This window comes from Geotrypetes seraphini, chromosome 13, assembly GCF_902459505.1.
Source record: "Geotrypetes seraphini chromosome 13, aGeoSer1.1, whole genome shotgun sequence".
NCBI classification, from domain to species: Eukaryota; Metazoa; Chordata; class Amphibia; order Gymnophiona; family Dermophiidae; genus Geotrypetes; species Geotrypetes seraphini.
The window spans coordinates 33,134,210-33,157,988 of NC_047096.1; the positions used below are offsets into that span (position 1 = coordinate 33,134,210).

The 23,779-nt window shown below is 41.1% G+C and overlaps 1 protein-coding gene across 2 annotated transcripts in view; it reads left to right on the forward strand.

Annotated features, from left to right (window-relative positions):
- The window catches only part of LOC117347627 (lymphocyte antigen 6D-like), a 52,400-nt gene extending 29,546 nt beyond the window's left edge, over positions 1-22,854 (forward strand). Inside the window, exons 4-5 of one of the 2 annotated variants that reach the window (XM_033918792.1) lie at positions 19,816-19,875; positions 22,422-22,854. In XM_033918792.1, coding sequence (XP_033774683.1) covers positions 19,816-19,835 — 20 coding nt within the window. In that variant the 3' untranslated portion in view covers positions 19,836-19,875; positions 22,422-22,854. Of the gene's footprint in view, positions 1-231; positions 865-19,815; positions 19,876-22,421 lie in introns of those variants that run through there. The other variant, XM_033918793.1, reaches the window with a different exon arrangement.
- The last annotated feature ends 925 nt before the right edge of the window (positions 22,855-23,779 follow it).

The window sequence follows — 23,779 nt, forward strand, 5'->3', positions numbered from 1 at the left end:
TCAAAAGGGGTTAAATAAAAACATGGAGTGGCAACATTTCTTTTGATCTCAGTGTTGTTCGTGTTAATTATTTATGATGTCATCACGTATATGCGTTGATAAATAGAACGCTGTCGCCATTTTGTACTTGACTGAGAATTGTTGATGAGACATTGCGATTAAGTAAGTGAGCTTTTTTCAAGTATTTTTAGCTCTTTTTCAGATTCTAACCTATTGTTATGTTTTCTGTAGAAATCTATCATGCCATGACATTGGCCCTGACGCAGCGAATGAAAAACATATCCGCAAAACGCTGGCCGCGTCGGCTTCTTCCTGAGGCACTTTTTCGAGTCATTGTTGCCCTAGCATGTTCTTAAACTTCCATTAGTTCCAGATAAGTAGTTACTTTGGAAACTTTAACACTTGTTCTCAGTTCTATGGATAAGTGCATGGAAATAATATGTGTAACACTTTGAATGGTGGGAAAATATAGATAAGGTTTTAAGGTTATTGAAAAACTAAAAAATCTAAAAAAACTAAATAAATTAAAACTGTTTTAAATGAATAATCAATTAAAAAGTTAGGAAATAAAATACAGGTTTTTTGGCCAATAATTGGAGCCAGGAGCTGACAAACTACGTTGAATTCCCCAGTCTATGACTGTGCGTAGGCTCCATCTCTGAGGCCTTTTTCCTGTTTAGTGCACTTCTCCTGTTGAGTGGATTTTTTGCTACCCAAAAATCTATGACCATGACCTTTCCTACTGACTTTTGGGTCTTGAATTTCCTTGGCCTTGAAGAACTTGAGTGCCACCATTGCATGGACTGTTGTTTTGTCTCAGGATCATAGTAATATAACCATGTTTCATCAACAGTAACTAGTCATTCCAAAAGGTTGGCACCAGTTTGCTGAAAATGCTGCAAAATCAACTTGGAAGTGTCCACACAATGTCATTTCTTGTCAGCATTCAAACAATTGGGTACCCACATGACTGACAGCTTCTGCATACCTAACACGTTCTCTGAATATATGCAGTGTCTCAGCAATTGTTTTACCTGATATTTGCCGATCTGCCAAAATCAAGTCATGGGCATGGTCAACAATTTCAGGAGCTGATACTGTTAGAGGCCTCCCAGACCTTGTTGCATCTTCGGTCTCGAAATCCCCACACTGAGTTTTCACACCGTTTCTTCACTGTGGAGTATGATGGACATTTGTCACTCAACGTTTGCATCATCCACTCATGGATTTCCTTTAGGAATAGGAATTTCATGATAGCTTGGAGTTCCACACTTTTCATTGACATGGTTCAATCAATGATTTGGATCAATGGCAAAACATAGCATTACAATTCTGCAAACTGGCACTTTGCAAAATAAAAATAGCACTCAGAATTTAGGAAGTTGGTTGGGCTGAGAACTTTTCAGCACCCCCTCATACAGTCATTCACACAAGATAACTTAGATCAGTTCCTTATATCTTGTTTAACTGAACAACTTGCCTTGAGTTTAGCCACCAATCTGTTGTACTACCCATCTAGTCCCCATCTAATATCTGCACTTGGCCTCTCGGCTATATGATAAGCTGTATTGTAGAAAAGCATTAGCGTAATATCTATGTTATTTGAATGTTCTAATGTGTTCTTATTAGGTGTTTCATAAGTATTATCCTGACATTGTATTATCTCTGCTATTTGAATTTCAGTGCTGTTAATAAGTATATTTTTGAAACTATTATTAAGTTTCAACTTGCTGATTTTGAGTTTACCTCATTTATTGTATTTTTGTTTATATTTGGTCATTTTATTATTGTTATATTTATAACAAAACTGTACATTGTATGTTTAACTGTACTTACTGTATACCACCTTGGATGAATCTCTTCATAGAGGCAGTTAATAAATCCCAGTAAATAAATGCATGGGTATTTACTGGACATGCCAGTGTTCTATAAAGAAAAGTGAATCTCTACTTTTCTTAATAGAATAGGGTCTAAATAAGCGTGTCTATTTTGCTTAGAAATTGGCTTCCTTGTTATAAAATTACTCTCCAAATGCCTACCTTATTTCTACATTTGTTTGGGGGTTTTTTTAAATTATTATCATTGATTTTATGTAATCTGCTTTGGTCCAAGCATAATATAAATTAATACAACCATAAATTCACCCAGTATTGGTAGAGTGTTCTTACTGGCTAAGAGACATTTTAAAAAAAACCTTCACTTAAAAGCCTACTTCAAAACTCAAAGTATGTAGGGGAATTCACACAGTACCTGCTGAGTAATAAGAAGTCAGGCAGCTGAGTGTCAACCAATCAAATGCCAGGGATTAGCATCCAGGAGGCATAAGTGATTTTCATAATGCTGACATGTCTGGTTGTAAGGAGTCAGCAGCACCTTCCTTGTGCTAAGCACTTGTCTTTTTACTGGAGAAAGAGGATCTAAGTTTATGGTGTACAGCAGCTAGACATTCATGTTACCCACAGCATGTCTGAAGAAGAGGTCCTTGAAAGCTCATGTCTTGCCATCTGCCTTACCCCTGCCTGGCTAGCTTGTTGGTTTTCTTGTCACAACAATAGTCTTTTTGCTGCTTTTCAGAGCACACGCTTTTCCCGTTTCTTGCCATATTGTATGCTAGCAGGGCTGTCAAGAGGTTCTGTGTTCTTAATAATAATAATAATAATAATTTTATTTCTTATATACCGCTGTACCGGTTTACAGTAGAAACAGAAGAAATGCAATAAGTAAGATTAATTGAGATGAAGAGAAAGTACTTAGAGTTCCCTGACTGTCCCAAAGGCTCACATTCTTGCTAAAGTACTTGAGAAAAATAAATTAGTTAGGTTATAAACATAGAGTAGAAGAAGGTAGGAAAACAGTTCATAGGAAAATTAATTTCGAATACATTATACATTATATATTGTTCAAGGCGGAATACAAATTATAGGAATTACCAAAAGAATTGCGTAATAAAGATTATCTAGATAAATTACATAACAGTGATTCGTGTACATTAAATGGTGTGGTAGAGGATTCAATTTTGAGAATTACATATCAAGGGAATCATGTGTGGATGCGTAAAACACTGTATGGCATAATGTCAAGGCCAACAAAATAAAAGGCATGTCACCGACTTTTCTTACAGCTTCCGTTTTATTTCATTATATTGCCCACTTCCAAAAGAGTATCTAGGAAGGGATTAAGATCTCCCTTTACAAAGGACCCAGGGACTGGTTGCACTTGAACAAATGCAAGCTAGCAGCTCTTTTTCTTCTTTTCCTGTGGACTATCTTTTCTCTCAGTAACCTCCCCCACCCCCCTTTTACGAAGCCGCGTTAAGCTTTTTTTAATATCATCGGTTGCAGTGGTATTAGCTCCGATGTTCATATAATTCCTTTGAGCGTGAGAGCTAATGCTGCCATGGCCGGCGTGGCTTCATAAAGTGGGGGGGTGGTAATTACAGGTAGTCCCCGGGTTAAGAACGAGTTCCATTTTTAAAACCATTCCTAAGCTGAATTTGCATGCAACTCGGATTATGTTAGAATCTGTATGTATTAACTATCAACTCTCCTCTTCCCCCCTCTTAAATTCAATCAATTTGTACCTTGCTTAATTTATTGTAAACCGCATAGAACTTAACGGTATTGCGGTATATAAACTGTTGTTATTATTATTATTATGTATTTATGTTCTCCTGTACAGTACACAGTCTATAGAAACATTAAACCAACAGTCCTCAAAATAAAGTACTGTAGTTTAAATATAAAGAAAAGATAGGAGGTTTACACTTATGCATTTGTTCTCTTCAAAAAAGCCACAGGCAACATTTCCTACATACTGCCCATGGCTGACCCGGAAGCCTTCCCTCTGAGCATATACTCTGAGTTTCTCCTTTTGTGTCCCACGATACCCTATAGTGTGCCATTATTGTCTGTCTCCCCCCCTTCTTTGTATTTTTATTAGAAACAGTTGTATAAATGTTTTCATTTTATGTAAACCGCCTAGGTTTTTAGGTGGTATATCAAATGCAATAAACTAGTAAACTTTTTTCCCTCCCAAAGTCTGATCCTACTTTTCATCCTACCTTCTCCACCTCCTTGAGGCCCCTCTTACATCCCTTTCCATCCATCCCATTGTTCCCTCTCCACCACCACATCCAACATTTCTCCCTCTCATCTCTCTCTTCCCTGTGCTTCTGTACCTCACTCCTCTCCCACCACCATGTCCAATAATTCTCTCTCCCTCCCTATGCCCAGCAATTCTCTTTTTTCTTCATTTTCCCATGTGTACTCTTTTCTTATCACTCACTCATGCCCAACAATTCTCCCTTTCTATTCCCTCCTCCACCTCTGCATCTCTTTCCCTCCATTTTTCCATCCTATGTCCCAAGTTCATGATCCCCTCTCTCCCTCCCTCTATTCTATGTCCCATGTTCATGCCCCAGCCCTCCTTCCGTTCATCCTTTATTCAAATTTGTGCTTCCTTCCTTCCTTCTGTTTCAATGATCACACAGTTAAAGCAATACCTATGCAATTAAACTAACAGCATTAGCCTATATTTCAGATATCCAAACACATTAACTCAGTCTTTTGAATCTTTTAACTCTCAGTTCTGTTTTAGTCTCTTGAACCTTTACACCTCTTCCAGCTCTGAATGCCAACACTGTAACTGTCAAAAAAGATATGCAGGGGTAACTCATTCAAATCAAAATTACTGTCAAGTGACTGAAGAGGTCAATAGAACAAAAATAAAGTCACTGCTGGTTCATCAATACACTTAAGAAACTTATTTTTTATTTAGAACTCTGCTCAGAGACACGAAGGCTGAAAACGTGGCCTCACCTACCAATCATTGCAGTGTTCAAAAAGGATTTTTAATTTAAAGTACCTTTTAATATGCTAGCTAAAAAGCTATGCTGAAAATATAAATGCTTCCATGAATTTTATAGTTATGAAAAAAGACTTAACTTTGAATAGTGACTGGTTCCGACGTGCACGTTTCGTGGCTGCGTCAGGGAACCGACAATACAGCTGGATTTAGAGCTGGTAGTGGTCACTGAAAACAAGAAATAAATGCTGTAAACAACAATTCTTTACAATAAATCTAGTTTATAAAAAGCTATAACTCTATCTTATGGCTATTTACCGGTAGAGTACACTCACCATGCAATTAAAAAGCTAGATCTCTCAAAAAGACGTTTCTTCTCTAATGTCTCAGACCGGGCAAGCAAAGTACAGACGCTATTTAAGGATAATGCAGAGCCGGTGAGATTGCTACGTCAGAACCCTAAACGTCACTGTCCCGACCTGCTAAAAGCTATTGCATCATTATGCTCACTAAACTCTAAACTATAAAGCCTAATGCTGCACTCGTTCTTCACAGAAAACTGCTACTCGCTAGTGAAATCAAAGTGAAACAAAGTAAGACAAAACAAATAAACAGATTAAGTTGTAAACGCCCTTCCTTAACAGAGAACATGTACAGAGCCAGTATTATGAGCAATCACAAAAAAGCTCTCCATTCAACCTCACTGTTTAACCCTTTAGGGGACAGGGTGCCCAAGGTGTAGATCCATTTCTGCTCTAAGGCATACAATTTAGCCTGCATGTCACCTCCCCTAGGTAACATCGGGGCATCTAGAATTGAAAATCGCAAGGAGGACAGTCCTAGGCTTCAAAAGCAAACTAGATGCATATCTCCTTGAGAGAGGCATATAAAGATATGGTTGGCTATAAAATAAGCCAGGTGTATACCTAGCAGGGCCTCCGCGTTTGCGGATCGCCGGACTTGATGGACCGAAGGTCTGATCCGGAGATGGCGCTTCTTATGTTCTTATGTAGGACACAGGATGTTTTTTCTGAAGCCAATGTGGTGTGAGAGGAGCTTCTACAACTTCTTTGACTATCCTGCTCACATGTTTAGCGACACAGGCAGCAAAGATCGATACTACCATCACCAATCTACTGACCAAATCAATAGACATTAAAGTATTCCGAAAAGAAATCAAAACTCATCTCTTCAAAAAACACTTCCCATCATCATAACCTCACAAAAGTATTAGAAAATGCTCTCATGACCACCTCCATCACCACCACCAGCAACACCCTGAATCCGGACAGTACTATCTCTATTCGTCTATCAATTTCTCCGGAAAAGTCCAGACTAACAATTGTAACTGGACATATTCTTGATTACATGTACTGCAATGCTACTGGAAATGTCCAGTCCTCTAACTTGTAATCCGCTTAGAACCGCAAGGCACAAGCGGAATAGAAATCACTAATGTAATGTAATGTTCCCCAATGCGTACACAAATTTTTCTAACAGTGTGTCCTATATATAACAACTGGCAGGGGCATTGAATGATATATACCACATTTTTTGTGTTAAAGATCTACGGTTGATTACCCATTCAGGAAGTTGTAAGTCTTCCAACTTAACACTGTACTGGCACATAGAACATGCAGAACATGGTAAATGAATTCCTCTCTCATTTTGTTTGACCGTTTCAGAACGGTAAAGGGCTTTAGTGAGATGTTGTTTCAGATTCCATGCTCGCGAGTAGGCAAATTTTGGAAAAGTGCTGAAGCATTCATGATATTGTAGAATGCTCCAGTGCTGTTGTATAATATGTTTTATCTGGAATGCATGCTGAGAATATGGCAAAACACACACTGTTTCAGCTTCATCGGACTTCACAGCCGGGGACAACAGCACTTCTCTATTTGACCAGTATGCTCTTTTATATGCTTTCTTAACAACGGAGGTAGGATACCCCCTTTCTTTAAACCGCTCCTTCATTTCTTCAGCTTTATGCTCAAACTCAGTCCTAGATGAGCATAATCTTCTTAATCTGAGAAACTGACCCATAGGGATATTTCTACGTAGATGTCTCGGGTGATGGCTATCATATCTGAGAAGGTTATTGTGGTCTGTTGGTTTCCTATAGATAGAAGTGTTGAACTTCCCATTTACAATAGAGATCTTCATATCAAGAAATGGCAGGGAATACATGTTAGATTGAGCAGTGAATTGCAACGTGGGGTCTTGTTGATTCAGCCACTCTAGAAAATTCTCTAATTCAATATTTGTACCCACCCAAACAGCAAATACATCATCTATATATCTTTTCCATAATAAGAACTTTGGAAAGTGCTGGGAGGGATACAGATGTTGGTCTTCAAATGCTGCCACATAGAGGCATGCTATAGTGGGTGCCATCTTTGCTCCCATGGCAGTGCCACAAGTTTGAAAGAAAAAATGTCCATCGAATTCAAAATAGTTTTTACTTAGTGCTAATCGCGCTATGGTGACTAAAAAGTCAATCCGCTTGGTGGACAATTCTTGAAGACTCAGATATTTCTGTATAATCAAAACGGCTGCTTCTTGTGAAATATTCGTGCACAGGGCCGCTATGTCAAGAGTAATTAGAATTGCATGATCTGGAATATCTTGATAGGTGTTCAAAATATTAATCATGGAGGCAGTGTCTTTGACATAAGAGGCACTTAAAGGGACTTGATCTTTGAGTTGAAAGTCCAAAAATTCTGATAATAGTTCTAAAATGGAGCCTATGCCCGCTACTATAGGGCGCCCCGATGGGTCTATCAAAGATTTATGGATTTTTGGCACAAAATAGATGACAGGTGTAATTGGATGTTGACATATAAGAAATTTATATTCACCTTCAGTAAGAATCCCTGATTCTAAAGCTTGCACTAATAGAAAGGAAATAATTTCCTGTAATTCTTCTAAAGGGTCATGATCAATAGGTTGATAATACGCAACATCTGACAGCTGTCTCCAGGCTTCTCGTGTATATGCACTGGCATCCATAACCACTATGCCTCCACCTTTATCCGCAGATCTGATTACTATATTTTTATCTGACATCAAATTGCATAATGCTGTTCTCTGTGCTAATGTTAAATTATTTCTAGCCAAAATAGGTTGAGTTTCTAGAATGGCAAGGTCACGTTCAACTAACTGTTCAAAAGCTTTAATGTGAGGGTCAACTAAGCCAGGAGGGCACCCCTTAGATTTAAGTCTTGGGGTAGAAAGCAGGAACAAATTTGCTCCGTGGGAAGTAAGTTGAAAGCTTATTCAAGCATGTCCATTATCACACTTCCACATCAGGACAGGAGTGGAAGCGGGTGAATGAATGCTCAAATCCCTGATGAAGCATTGTAGCGAAACAGGGAGCCCTGTTGGATTGATGTGGAAGTGTGATAATGGACATGCTTGAATAAGCTTTCAACTTACTTCCCACGGAGCAAATTTGTTCCTGCTTTCTACCCCAAGACTTAAATCTAAGTGGTGCCCTCCTGGCTTAGTTGACCCCCAAATTTGTTCCTGCTTTCTAACCCCAGGACTACGTTTAAACAGCAATGTGTTCAGATAAGTTACTTTAATGAAAATATTTATGAAAAGACTTTAAAAAAATATTTATAAAAATAGATTTGAGAGACTCTGAATTTGCTAGAGAGCTTTGAGGAGTTTTTTGACCGAGGATGTGTCTGCTGGTCTCAAACTCTGTCTGAAACCAGCTTGTCTAAGTGGGAAGCTTTTTAGAACCCCTATTGGACACTGAGGTCTTTTCTCCTTTTTTGCTATAATTCTGATGCGTAGCCCTGTGTTTTGGAGGGTGTTTTTGTGAATTTTGAATTTTTGGGACATCCTTTCTTGTGTATTTGGATTTTTGTGATATTCTGTGAGTCGTCATACTCACATTACTCTTCTCTTCAAGTCACTTCACTGGCTCCCCATTTCTGAATACAATTCAAATTCCTCTTACTGACCTACAAGTGCACTCACTCTGCAGCCCCTCAATATCTCTCCTCATTTATCTCCCGCTATGCTCCCCTCCATGAACTCCGTTCATCAGGCAAGTCCCTCCTAACCATACCCTTTCTCCTCCACTGCCAACTCTAGACTCCGTCCCTTCTATCTTGCTGCACCATATGCATGAACAGACCGCCTGGGTAATTACATCAGGCTCCATCTTTTAGCAGGGGTGTCCAACCTTTTGGCTTCCCTGGGCTGCATTGCCCGAAAAAAATGTTTTTGGGGGCCACACAAACACTGCAGCAAGACAGAGGAGGGAGCTGGCAAAATGGTAAACACCCAGGGGCAGCAGAGGAAACACTGCATCGCCCTCGACCGGTGCTGCACAAAATACTTCACGGGGCACCCCTGTTTTACAGTATTCAAATCCAAGATAAAAGCCTACCTTTTTGAGGCTGCTTTCAACTGCTAATTCACACTGTAAAATTACCTATATCCTTCCTATCATTCTCTCTGCAAGGAACTCTCCTATCTCCATGTGTCCTGTCTGTCAAAACTAGATTGTAAGCTCTTCAGAGCAGGGAACATCTATTGCATGTCAAATGTATAGCTCTGCATACACCTTTCAGCGCTGTAGAAATGTTAAATAGTAGTAGTAGTGGTCTGGGTGGGGCACAACTCCCTGTGCAGTCCTCAAATGCCTGTTTTCAGAGATTTTCTTCTTGGCTCTCCCCGCTTACTACTATTTATTATTTCTATAGCACTGAAATGTATGTTAAAATGTACGCAGCGCTGTACATTTTAACATACAATAGACAGTCCCTGCTCAGAAGAGCTTACAATCTAATTTAGACAGGATCTTTTGGGGTTGGGGAGATTATGGTAGACGAAACGATACAGTGGGAGTTTAAGAGTTGAAAACAGATTCAAAAAAGTGGGCTTTTAGCTTGGATTTGAACGCTGCTAGGATTCTACAGTTCAGGCCATATTAAAACTGTCCATTCACAGGACTTACACAGACTAAACCATCACCTATAGGAGATTTACAGGCAGCCGTCACAACTTCTTTCCATACCCCACCCTCACCCCACAAGCTGAGATGCCACAAAGGCCAGATGAGCTATTAGGGTGGGGCATCACTGCCAGGATGATCTGCATCTCCCAAATTGTCACACTGCTATTCCCTCTGGGGCGTGGGTGTCATACCAGGATGGAAGCTTGCATCGGCGGAAGAAAGAACACACACACAAAAAAAGAACTATTATGCACTGCACAGTGTTCCCAACATACATTGGTATTTATCTATTTTTAAAATTTACAACCTGCTCTACCTAAAATTCTAGGTGGGGTACAAAGTTTATACTGTAGGAACACCTTGTTGATTGGCAGGCCCAAATAAACCATATTCAGCTCCACCTCCAAGCTTCCTAATTGGTAGTGATGTGTTATACAAAATATTGTCGAAGCCATGGCTCTAGTGACTCACCCTGTTCCGCTGCCTAAATGCCAACTAGGCATGAACGGAACTGGAAACAGCGGTAGGGTTACCATAAGGCTCCAGAAAAAGGAGGACGGATTGAGACATCCAGGTTTTACTTCCATTACTATTTTGCTTTAGCTCCATAGGAATTGGCCCTGTGGGTGGCCTGTGTGGTTGATTCTACTGCTTTGTTACAAGGAATACTGAATATAGGACAGAGCTCAGCTGGAACTCTCTTTCTCCACCTGCAGGTAGATGGACAAAACCACAGTTACTGTGGTAATTCAGTGACATCAGCGCTAGAGAGTCAAGAGGCAAAATCCAACCTTTCCTTTCCGAGGACTCTACCAAAATCCTTATCCACACTCTCATAACCTCTGAGTTAGACTACTGCAACTTGTTTCTCTCAGATCTTCCACTCAACTATCTTTCTCCCCTTCAATCCATGCAAAGTTCTGCTGCACCACTTATATTCCATGAGAGCTGCCACACTCACATTACCCCTTCTCCTCGTCTCTTCACTGGCTCCCCATCCATTTCCGAATACAGTTTAAACTCCTCTAACTGACCTACAAGTAAACTCACACTGCAACCCCTATTCTTCCCCCCCCCCCCCCGTGAATTCTGTTCATTGGGCAAGTTGCTCTTACCTGTACAGTTCTTTACTGCCACCTCCAGGCTCCGTCCCTTCTATCTTGCTGCACCATATAGAATAAACAGCCTGAGTCATTCCATCTCTGGCAGTATTCAAATCCAAGCTAAAAGCCCACTTTTTTGATGCTGCCTTCTCCTAAATCCCACTCCCACTCCTAATTCCTAACTCCCACTCACTATAAAATTACCTATGTCCTTTCTATCATTCTTTCTGTAAGAAATGATAAATAGTAGTAGTAAATAAGGAGGATGGATAGAAATATCTAGGTTTTACTTCCATTGAAAGCAATGAGGCTCATAATCAAAACTTAAACTCATCTAAAAACCTGACCAAGTCGGCACTTAGACGACCTAAAAGACAGGTGACCGCCACGGAGGAATGTCATCAGATAAGTGCTTCACCATTTGGTTGATAAGAGTTTCTTTAGAACTTTTTCTGGCGGTTTGGGATGGTGAAGTCGATAATGGTCCCAACGGCAACCTCAGTTTGGTGTCTACACTGAATAGCACTGGTTGCGGGTCTGAGCACTTCACAATATTATTAATAATATTTATTTAGTTTGAAAGTCTGTGATTATTTGATACTAGTCTTTAAGCACACTACATTAACAAGTGCTAGAATAAGAATATTTACCTCATGCAAAATTGTAATTTCTTTAATAAGACATTAACTATTTTTTCTGCAGCCCTCCAAATACCCTATTTTTTTCTGCGGCCCTCACAGTTAAATTTTAACATCTTTCATTTCTCAAATCTGACACATTTTCAATCACTATATGAAAAATAAAATCATTTTCCCTACCTTTATTGTCTGGTGACTTTATTTTTCTGTGCTTTTAACTATGTTTCCAGGGCCTCCAGCATGCTTCTCCTTTGGTCCTCCTTCCCTTCACCAACCAACATCTATCTCTCCCTCCATGAATCCAACTTTTCACTCTGCCCTCTTCCCCTTCCCCAGTGTAACATTTCTCTTTGCCTCTTTTCTGCCCTCCCCATCCATCTTGCCCTCTCCACGTCCAACACTTTCTGCCTCCTGCACACTTTCTCTCTCTTTCATTGCCTCTTCCCTCAGTGGCATCCCTCTTTCCCACATCCCAACCCAACATACTCTCTCCCCATGCACCATCTCACCCTCACCTCCAGTGTGTAGCACCTTTCCTTTCCCTCCCTTTCTGCCAGGTCCAGCAGCACCTCTTCTCCCTTCCTTTTACCTCTCCCCTGTCCAGAAGTACCCCTTCCCCCCTGTCCAGCAGCACCTCTTCTCCCTTCCTTTTACCTCCCATGTCCAGCAGTATCCCTTCTCTGCTCCCCCTATCAAGCAATACCCCTTCTCCCTTCCTTTTACCTTGCCCCTGTCCATGTTCTCCCTTCCTTTTACCTCACCCCTGTCCATGTTCTCCCTTCTTTTTACGTCCCCTGTCCAGCAGCATCTCTTCCCTGCTCCCCCTGTCCAGCAGTAGCCCTTCTTCCTTCCTTTTAACTCCCCCCTGTCCAATAGTATCCCTTCTCCCTTCCCTGCTCCCCCTGTCCTGCATCCGCTAGCTTTAGTTTCGCTTTAGCCACGGTTTCATCAGACAACCTTGGGGCTTTTGCTAGGCCGGCCCGCCTCACATCATCGAAGTGGGCCGGTCTAGCAAAAGCCCTGCGGCTGCTTGATGAAACCACGGCTAAAGCTAAACTAAAGCTGGCTGCCGCTGCTGGTCCAGGGGTGAGAAGAAGAGGAGTCCCGCCAGCGTATAGCCGGCAGAAGGCAGGAAGTCAGCTGGCGTCAATGAATGGGGCAGAAGGCAGGAAATCAGCTGATGCTGACACAGGTGATCGGCGGCAAAAGAAGAGATTATTGTAGTGCGCATGCAGAGGCACGGAGGCACGGAGTTTCAAATGTGCATGTGCACTAAGGGTTTTATTATTATTATAGATAGATAGATAATTTAAGTTATTTATCACAGAGGAAGTTAATTTAATTCCCTAATTATATTATTAGTATTCCTTTTTCTGGAGCCATACAGTAACCCTAGTTATACCAGCAGCATTAAGTATAGACAGAGTTACAGCTCTCCTGAATTTCTTGGGCCAAATGAGACTGCAAGACCATGCATGCAAAGGAAAAACATCATGTCTGAATCAGCCAGTTGGCAACCCTTGACTCCAGCTCTTCTTTGTGGAGTCAGGATCCAAAATTCCCTGGCAAAGAATACATACATCATGCTTTAAGGCAAAATTAAATATTCAGGGAACTGCTCAGCCAGGGAAGGGAGAAGGAAGAATACTTCAAACAATGGAGAGAAATCTAGAATGTTTTCTATTCAAATAGAAACTATGTCTTGTCACTTCAAAAAGAATTTAGAAATATTTTCAACCAATTAATCAGAGTAGGCATTCATCCCTTCACTGCTTTAAATACTTGAGCAGCTGCTACTTTAAGAAAAGCTTGCTTGACCTTTATCATGATATTATACACATGAAGTCTGACTTCCTCTTCTGGGCCAAAAAGAAATTTTGTAATGAGAGTGCAAATGATAAATTGTCTTTAAAATCCTTTGCACTGTAGTACCGTAGTGATAAGCACACCCAAGAAGTTTTTTTTTTCCCAAGAGGAAATAACCAACGTAATAATTAAATATAATGAAGTGTTGTTAATTCTTTGCTTAATAACGCTTTATGGGGTCTTTTTATTAAGGCGCGCTAACTGATTTAGCGCACGCTAAAGATTAGCACGCACTAAATGCTAAGGCATCCATTATATTCTATGGGCGCCTTAGCATTTAGCACGCGCTAAATCGGTTACTGCGCATTAACAAAAGGACCCTTATATAAGTGGTTGGCATAAATTTTAACCTATTTTTCCTATGTCAGATAATTTTGGGTTGTAACAAGAACATATGACATGGGAATAATCCTACCATAATGACAGCAATACTGCCCTTCTCATTCTAGGGCATCATACAGTCTCTTACATAGAGGGATTTACGGGACAGGCTTGCTTTCACAAATCTGTGACTGATTGAGAAAGGAGAGAAATTGCCCAATTTTTGTAGATCGCTCGATCAGCATGAAACATATCCTGGTTGCTGTGTTTGTAACTGCTGGGTTCTTGATTACCAGTAGCGGTAAGGGACTGTTTTACAAAGCCGCACTAGCGGCTGCCGTGTGGCAACAGCCCCGAAGCTCTTTCCCCGAAGCCCTTTACATCTCTATGGGCTTCAGGGCCATAGATACATCTTTACAAGAAATACATCTTTACAAGAAATACATCACAAAACATTAATCTACACAGCCAAAATAATATCAACAACAACCAAAAAAAAGGTATCCACTGTCCAAGGCCAGTGTTAATTGTCATGCAGCAGGGAAATTTAAAAAAATTTCAGGTTATTTGGGATCCATTAACAAGATACTTTAAAGATTAAAATTACTGCATAGAATAAATATTACTTTTTTCCCTTTTGTTCATACACGTCCTGGGTGGGGTGGGGGGGGGAATATTTTATGATTTCTTTTGCTTATGAAGTGGTTGGCATGAAGTGGTTGGGTATAAGGGAGGGGGAATATTTAATGTGAGTTAGAATTTGATGATATATTAAATGATGTTAAAGTATAAATGATTATATATATTACACTTATTGTGAGTTTTAAAAATGAATAAAGATTGATTTAAAAAAAACAACAAACCAAGGTCAGTGTTAAACATTCTAGAACCCAGGGCAAAAATGTGGAAGGGGGTTCCAACTCACCAACATGCAGTGTATCCCTAACATGACCATTTCTTTTTTTCATCAAAACGGGACATCTACTGATTTTCAGTCCCGTCCCCCAATCCTGTCCTAGCCCCACCCCAGCATCACCCCCAATTTCTTCAATTCATTTTTCATGTACACACAATATCTTATTAATTCATAATGGTAACCATAAAATAAAATAAAAAAACACAAAGCAGGAAAAATGCAGAAAAAATGTTAATTATCATTTATATTCAGGTTTTTTTTCAAAGAGGTCAAGACAGATGACTTTCATTTCTTTGTTTCTTTCTCTCTCCCTGCCCCCTCCCCCTTTCTTTATTTCTCTCTCCCTGCCCCCTTCTTTCTTTCAGCTTTCTTTCTCTCTCCCTGCCCCCCCAAGCCACCGCCACCATACTCCCCTAACTTTTTCTTTCTTTCTAAATCTCTCCCTGCCTCCCCCCATGCCACAGCCGCCAGCAACAATTTCTTCCTGCTTCCTGCCACCGATGCCTTTGCAGCAACAGGGCGAGGCGAGGCGAGTGTAGCGACTGCACTATGGACAGCTCAGAAGCCTTCCCCCAACGTCAATTCTGACGTCGGAGAGGAAGTTCCGGGCCAGCAAATCTCTGCCTGGCTGGCCTGGAATTTCCTCTCCGACGTCAGAATTGACATCAGGGAGAAGGCTTCAGGGCCGGCCATTGTGCAGTCGCTGCACTCACCTAGTCTTGCCCTGTTGCTGCATCGGTGGTAGTGAAGCAGGGAGAGAGCCAAGGCTCCGCGAACGCCTGTCCCATTGTCCCCATACACAGCTTTGGGACGCTCTCTCTTAAAATGGGACATTTTGTCATCCAGAAGCTGTGCATGGGGACAATGGGACAAGGGATCTAAAAATGGGACGGTCCCATTCAAAACAGGACAACTTTAGCAGACGTGGAGCCCAGGGCAATTGCATCATTTGCACCCCTTCCCCTAACACTGGCCCTGCCACTATCAAATATTTTAGACCAGGGCCACTCATACTGTAATCTGTGATCCCAAATGAGGTCATGAAACCTGTATGGGTCATGACCTGAGAAGGTCCTCCAAAGAGACATCAGCCTATGTCTCTGGGTAGGGGGAGGGGTCACACCCACAGAAAGTTTGATAAGTACTACTTTAGATTATTCCATATATTCCTTTATCACAGTCAGCCTTTACTGTTATTTTGTATATTAGACTGTAGAATGTTACTACTGAAAGCATAAAAATTAATGATTGTTTTTTCTGCACCCTTTCCAGCTTTATGTGTGCATGCCAAATCTGGCCACTAGGTGTCAACAAAGGCTGAGATAATGTGGATTTGCATAAGAATTATACAAATAGGTCTTATATTCAGACCTCATATATTTGCTGTGATACAGTACTACTCTGTTAATGATATATAGGAAAGGAATGTCTCAACTAAGCAACACAAACAGAAGTTTTTTGAAAAGAAAAAAGTTGGCTCATCCAAAAGTTCTATACCATTTGGATTCAGCAAGTGCTCTTTATTGATTTTTGTATTTTTTAATTGTTCATCTTGCATATTTTTCCTAGATAGTTGCACCTTCTTATTAGCACATCAACATGACAGTGCAGGGTGGTGCTTCAATATTGTGTTCTCAATTTCTAGGAACAGGCAGGTTCCATGGAGTCCTGCAGAGGTTGCCTACTGAAAGGACCGGAGGTGTTGGAGAACTCTTCCTGTAGTTGGTAATGAGTTTGTACTATTTCAGCCTGGTGAAATTTCATTGTTTAGCCACTGACCTAATGGGAAGAGGATAATTCTTGGAAGCCTTATTTTTCATTTATTTATTAGAATTTATTAACAGTATATATGAAGAGATTCACCCAAGCCTGGTGTACAGCAATTACAGTTTAGAAACATAGAAAGATGACGGCAGATAAGGGCTACAGCCCATCAAGTCTGCCCATACCATTGACCCCCTTTTAAGTCTACTGGCCCCCTTAACTCTACTGACCTGCTCTATTAAGTCTATATCCTAGCGACCCTATTCATTGGTATGACCCTCGCAGTGATCCCACATAGGTATCCCATTTATTCTTGAAGTCTGGGATACTGCGGGCCTCGATCACCTGTACTGGAAGCTTGTTCCAATGCTCTATCACTCGTTCCGTGAAGAAGTACTTCCTGACGTCTCCACGAAACTTCCCTCCCCTGAGTGTGAGCGGATGTCCTCTTGTGTTCGAGGGTCCTTTGAGGAGAAAGATATCATCTTCCACCTCGACCCGTCCCGTGATGTACTTAAATGTCTCAATCATGTCTCCCCTCTCCCTACGCTCCTCGAGAGTATAGAGCTGCAATTTGTTCAGTCTCTCTTCGTACGAGAGACCCTTTAGCCCCGAGACCATCCTGGTGGCCATCCGCTGAACCGACTCAATTCTGAGCACATCTTTACGGTAATGTGGCCTCCAAAATTGCACACAGTATTCTAGATGAGGTCTCACCATGGCTCTGTATAATGGCATCATGACCTCAGGCTTCCTGTTGACGAAACTTCTCTTGATACAACCCATCATCTGCCGTGCCTTAGATGAAGCCTTCTCCACTTGAGTAGCAGTCTTCATGTCTGCACTGATGATCACCCCCAAGTCTCGTTCTGCCGTAGTCTTGGTCAAAGTTTCTCCATTCAAGGTGTAAGTTCTGCATGGATTTCCATTTCCGAGATGCATGACCTTACATTTCTTGGCGTTGAAGCCCAGCTGCCAGACAGAGGACCAACTTTCTAAAGTACGGAGGTCCTGTTCCATAGTATCCTGCAGATTGTAGCCGTTTATGATATTGCATAGTTTGGCATCATCAGCGAATAAAGTTACCTTACAATAGTAAAACAATGAAATATAAGCATAAATACAGTCAATGAAGTAAATTTGAAGATGGCAAATTGAATTCTAATAATAGAACTAAATAATAACAACTTCAGAAATACAGTAAAACCTTGGTTTGTGAGCATAATTCATTCCAGAAGCATGCTTGTAATTCAAAGCATTCGTATATCAAAGCAAATTTCCCATAGGAAATAATGGAAATTCAAACGATTCATTCCACAACCCAAAAACTTTAATACAAAATACTACACGCACTTGAATTGTAAGACCTTGCTCATTTAGAAAAGTCACTACACTCCTGCAGCGTCACAGAGAGAAGAACCATTGACTCAGTTGTGATGTGTGTATACTGTAAGTATTTGTATTTCAAGACATTGTTTGTATATCAAGTTAAAATTTAATAAAATGTTTTGCTTGTCTTGCAAAACACTTGCAAACCAAGTTACTTGCAATCTAAGGTTTTATTGTATAAGCATTTAACAGCACTGGAAAACCATCATGTAATAAAAATATAATAAATATCAGCAGAATGCAAATGATAAGTTAGTCTAATAAAAAGTTGTTACTTACTGCTTAGTTGCCAGCCCTTATTTCAGGTTGACAGATGTATAATAGGAGACTTGGGATTAAACCTAAACTTGTCAATAGATGGCAGAGCCATTACAGTAAGTCAGCTATGTAGGGGTCAATATTCAGCCATCAGACAACGTTTTGCTCACTTCTGATGGTGTTATTCCTGGATATTCAAAGATGGGAATGATTTTGGCTTTGAATATCCAGTTATTTTTCAGCCTGTTAAGAGATAGCCACTTAAGTGGATATTCATCACTTAAGCGGCCATGAATTACCTCATAAAAATAGGACATATTTTTATGTGGTCTGTTATGCAGTATACCTGGCCATTTAAAGGCTGACTCCACACCCAGAAGGCCCCCAACATAGCCAGCTTTGAGTTCAACACTAACCACAATATTCAGTGGCACTTAGCTGGTTAAGTGCTGCGGAATATTAGAGGGCAATTCCAACGTACTGATTTAACCCCTAGCAGTAGACGTATTCTACTCTCTGTTTCTCCTCCATGAGGTTCCAATCTGTCCCAGGGCCTTGTTTCCACATCTTCCTTCACTGTCTGCCTGTCTCCAGTTGTGAAAAAAGGGCACTCTGCCCCAGGTACAAATCATATGATGGTGTTCCAGTCCCTTCATCACACTGCAGCCTGCAGTCTTTGGGCTACTGGCAATATCATGAGTTAAACATGCTGCCTTCAGCTGCCCAGAAGATTTCCCTCTGCTTCAACTTCCTGTCCCTGTGTGGTGCCACTGCAGGGACAGGAAGTTGAAGCAGAGGGAAATCATCCACAGCCACTGAAGGCAGCATGTTCAGCTGACTGACACTATTAACAGCCTGAAGACTGTAAGTTGCAGCCTGCAGAGAGGAGAGAAAAAGAGAGGTACCCATCCCATGAGAGGAAAAATTTGCACTCAACTGGGGGGAGGGAGGAGTAAAGGAGAACGCTACTAAATTGGAGTGTAGGGAGGGACAAGGAAGACCAGTGAAGAGAGAGGAGAGGAGAAAGAGATGCCAGACTATGGGGGAGGGAGGGGAAGGGAGGAGATAGAAGTCAGAGCCTGGGGAAGGAGGGAGAGATGGAAGGGAAAGACACAGATATCAGACCTGAGGGGAAGAAGGAATGGCGAGAGATGCCAAACCATGGGGGGAAGAGGGAGGGAGAGATGGAAGGGAAGGTGATGCCAGATCAAGGGGAGGGGAGATAAGGAAGGAAAGGAGAGAAGAAGAGATGAGAGGATATGATGAAGATGCCAGAGTATGGGGGAGGAAGAAGGGAGAGATATATGGAAGGAAAGGAGACAGAGATGCCAAACCAAGGGGAGGGGAGAGAAGAGAAGACAGAGATGCCAACCACGGGTTGTGGTGGGGAGGAGAGGAGAGAGATATCAGAACCTGGAGTGAGGGGTGGAGAGAGAGAGGGGGGGGAGATAAAAATGAAGAGGAGGTGAAGCTGTAATGAATCATGTAAAAAGGAGAGAGGGGGTACAGGCTGGATGGAAGGGAGAGATGTCAGACAGTTTATGGAAGGGGCAGAGAAAGAGGGCGGACAGTGACTGGAAAAGAGATCCTGAAGAGAAGATGAATACAGCAGAAACCAGAGATGACAAAGATAAAAAAAAGATTTTTTTTTTTTTTTTTTTTTTGCTTTAGAATAAAGTAGTATTGTAGCTGTGTTGATAAACATTTATAAATAGAAAATGGAAATAAGGTGATCTTTCTATTAGACTAATTTTAATATATTTTTGACTAATTTCCCTTCCTCAGATCAGGAAAGGATACTATAACTGCAGTATACTGTACTGACCTGGTTTTGGCATCAGAAAGGTAATTGAAAAATGTACTAGTTCAATAAAATGGTATTATCTTATTTTCTATCTTTTGTTTTATTTCTGTTTGTTAATTTGTAAAGTGGTAATTGTTATTTGTCTTTTTTTTATTTACATCTGCTATCTTTATATTTTGCAGCTTTAGGGGTCATGCATCACTGTTTCTGTGGTACTGTATTGTATGCAGAGTCTGGCTTGTTGGCAGTTCAGTATAACATTTGTTTACATATTTCTATTTTTAATTTATGATTACTTATTCCATACTAGGTGGGGGTGTATCTGTGTTCTTTGTGGATTAAGAAGACATGGTTTTCTGTTTACATTGACTGTATAGGATGGATCTGTACTAATCTGGCTTGTTTAGTTTTACAATGGGTGTATTGATGTTTTACTATTCACTGCAATGTTTAATCTGCTGCCTTTTCCTAGATACACCCTTTGTTGGGTGACTCGTGCATTATTACTAAAAATAATTTTTTATATAGAGAAGTGGGGTGTTAAAAAAATGATTGGCCCTGGGGATAAAATACACTAGGTATGCCACTGCCTGTCTGTATTCCCTCTCTTTCTCCTTTTCACAAACCTCCATGCCCTCAAATACCCCACTTCAGCTCCTCTCTTCACAGCAGCTGCAGGGGTTAGTCTTGAATATGGTAGCAGATTATAAATGAATACAAAGATTAAATCAATATACCCTCACAGTCCACTACAAAGATTAATCAATGTGCCCTCACAAGTCACATGGTGGCTCTCCTGCTTCTGAATCCTGTGCAGAAGGCGAGGCCTTTGAGAATTTGGACTGAAATACTCACCTTCTCATAGGGTTTACAATCTAAGACCTTCATTTAATAAGCAGGAATTAGCATGTCAGTACATGTTAATGCACTATAGTGTGTGTTAATATGATGTAACACGTTAATTTGGCTCGAAATATAGTCACACTGTAGAATTTGTTCCCAAGGATGTGTCCAAGGAATCTAGCACTGCTGAGCTTAAAAGAAGTTTAGACAAATTTTATAAAGCATTATTGGCCAGGCACATGCCCCCAGATTCTGTATAGATTTTCTAAATTTCAGCGCAGATCCTAGATGCATGCATAAACTATTTAGTCAAGTAGGCACTAACAATCAATTATTGGGAGTTAATTGGCACAAATTAGAAGTTACCGTACACATGCATCTGCCCTAGAACCTATTCTATAACACGTGTGCCTAAATTTCATAGTGTGTAAGTCAAAAGGGGCCATGAAAGGGGAGTGGGCAACTCAGGGGCATTCTAGGAAATTAGTCACAATGTTATAGCATACTTGATATGCACACTCAGCTGCCATCAGTTGAGTATGAGGACTTACACCAGCTTTGGCAGGCATAAGTCATCACAGCAAAAGTTAGATGTAAGAAACTCACTACGCTAGTATTCAGTAAAGGGTGCTTTGCTGAATGCTAGCTAAGCCTGAATCTCAACAGTACCTAACTTTGAGCGCCATTTTCTGAATCTGGTCCATGATGACTGGAGAAAGTTATCATGTATCCCAGGGAGTGAGCAGCAAGGAACGACTCAACTCTTTAGGATCCTGTTAGATCTTTCCTAAAGTCTTGAATTGGTCATTGATGGAAACATGATACTGTGCTCAATAGACCATCTCCTGTTCTCTTGGAGAAGTGTGTAGATATTTCTCAGGTGTCCTGGTACACCCCCAGCTAACCAGAATTTGGCTAGTCTGGCTAGTTTTCATTAAAAGAGGCAAGCAACATGGACATTTCAACTGGCAATGTAATTGCTGGTATGCTGTGATCACCAATCTCCAGAGCATCAAAACTTCTCCCAGCCCCTTAACCTTTCTCTCAACCTTTCCTGCCTTCCACTATCTCTGCTCTTCCTCCACCCCCACCATCTCCCATTCCCCCAGTCTGAAGCAGGAGCTGACACCTGGTCCAACTGTGGGAACTGCGGCCACAATGATACATTGTAACATAAGAACCCAGATCTGAGCCAGTATACATTCTACTGCCAACCCCCACTTCCCACATGGAAGACAGGAAGGGGATGTACTCGTGTGTATAGAAAAATAAATTCTTGGTTTCTCCCCAAGTCTTCCCACACCCTACCCCACAACATTAACTCTCCTCCAAAGCCAAGACACTCTCCTCAACCTTCTCCTCTCCACAACTTACCCCTTCCCCATGAACTATTTCTTTAAAAGCAGGGACCAATCCTAGATCTGGGTATGGTGGTAGCTATGGGAACAGTGGTAGAACAGGAGCAAAAGAAATTGTGAAGGCACACAGGCCTAAGACTCAGCCAGCACATGTTCCACTTCTAAGCCCCTTTCACCTTTCTCCTTTCTCATTCTTCTAAACTTCCGGAGCTTCCTCTACTCCCCCCCTTACCAAAGTTACCAATGTTTAATCCTGTCATAGAAATGAAGAGCACGATATTTTTGAGGAAAATGTGTCCTTTATAGGGAGGTTAGAAAGGATTCCGAGAATTGTGGCAATGACAAAGGCAACCTACAAAAAAGTGAATCCTTTGTTTTTCTTACAGATTATACAATCACATAAGGATGCACCAGCTCCAGTGAATGCTTAAGAAACTTCTCCGAGAACATGACCTGCTGCTTTGAGAAGCTATGCAATAAGTTCTCACTTTTTAATAAATCCATTACTATTCCTGCGGGAGCCAGTCAGGAAGCCGCTGAGAGCCAAGCAGCAGCATCAATGTGCACTCCTGCTCGGTGCCGTTCAGCAGCTGAAATTTCAAGTTTCAAGTTTAATAAAATTTTTGATTAATCGCTTAATCATAATTCTAAGCAATGTACATAGTGATAAAATTACAAGGTTTTGGGAAACAATACAACACATTAAAAGAAACCAGAACTTGTGGCAGCCACTGACTGACCAGGTTAGCAGCGGAGCAGAAGCACAGAAAGCTCACTCCTGCCTGCTGCACCTATGGCAGGGATTGGCAGAGGAGGTACGATGGACAGGGCAGGGAGGGGGGAAAAGGTGCAGAGCCTGGGAGGGAGGGGAACTAGGTGCAGACTCAGAGTCTAACAGGGGAGTGAGTGAGGGGGGCTGGGCGCAGAGCCTGACAGGGGAGGGAGGGAAGGGGGCTGGGTGCAAAGCCTGACAGGGCACTTGAATATTAAGCCACCTGTCTTATATTTTGGAGGAAAATGGGGGGTCTTGACTTATATTTGAGTATATATAGTTAAGTATCCAGCTCAATGTCTGTATCAGTAGTGCCAAAAATAATTAATCTGTAAGACAAAGGAATTGATATGGAAAGAATCTTAGAGATGGATGACCAAACTTTATTCCAGTAACCAGCCACATAAGGACACGTTAAAAACATGTGTTCCAGAGTACCAACTGCCAATTTGCAAGACCAACAAACATGACTCTAACATTTTCTTCCTCTCAGTGAGTTTATGGAAGTCCTAATTTTGTAGCAGTGCTGAGTTGCTGTACCTCTTTGAAATTGTTACTTCTCTGATAGGATTTGGCTTGGTGTAAAACTTGGGGGGGGGGGGTTTGTTTTATGTTCATATAATTCACCTGAAGCAAGCAATGCCAGTGTTGAGAATGTTAGTGTGTCACTTTTCAGATTTTTACATCTACAAGTGGCTCATTACTTTATCTGGTGAAGAAACTAGAACATATTGGAGTCGTGTTTGTTTCTTTAGAGCAGTGGTGTTCACTGATCATCCTCAAGCGCCTCAAATTGACTGGGTTTTCAGAGTACCCCTACTCAGTATGCATGAAAGAGATTTGCATACATGCTACCTCCTTTGTATGCAAATTATCACATGCATATTCAATAGGGATATTCTGAAAATCTGATCTGGTGTACAACCCTCAAGGATAAAAACAAAAAGTTGTGGATGCTGATGTTCTGAAAAA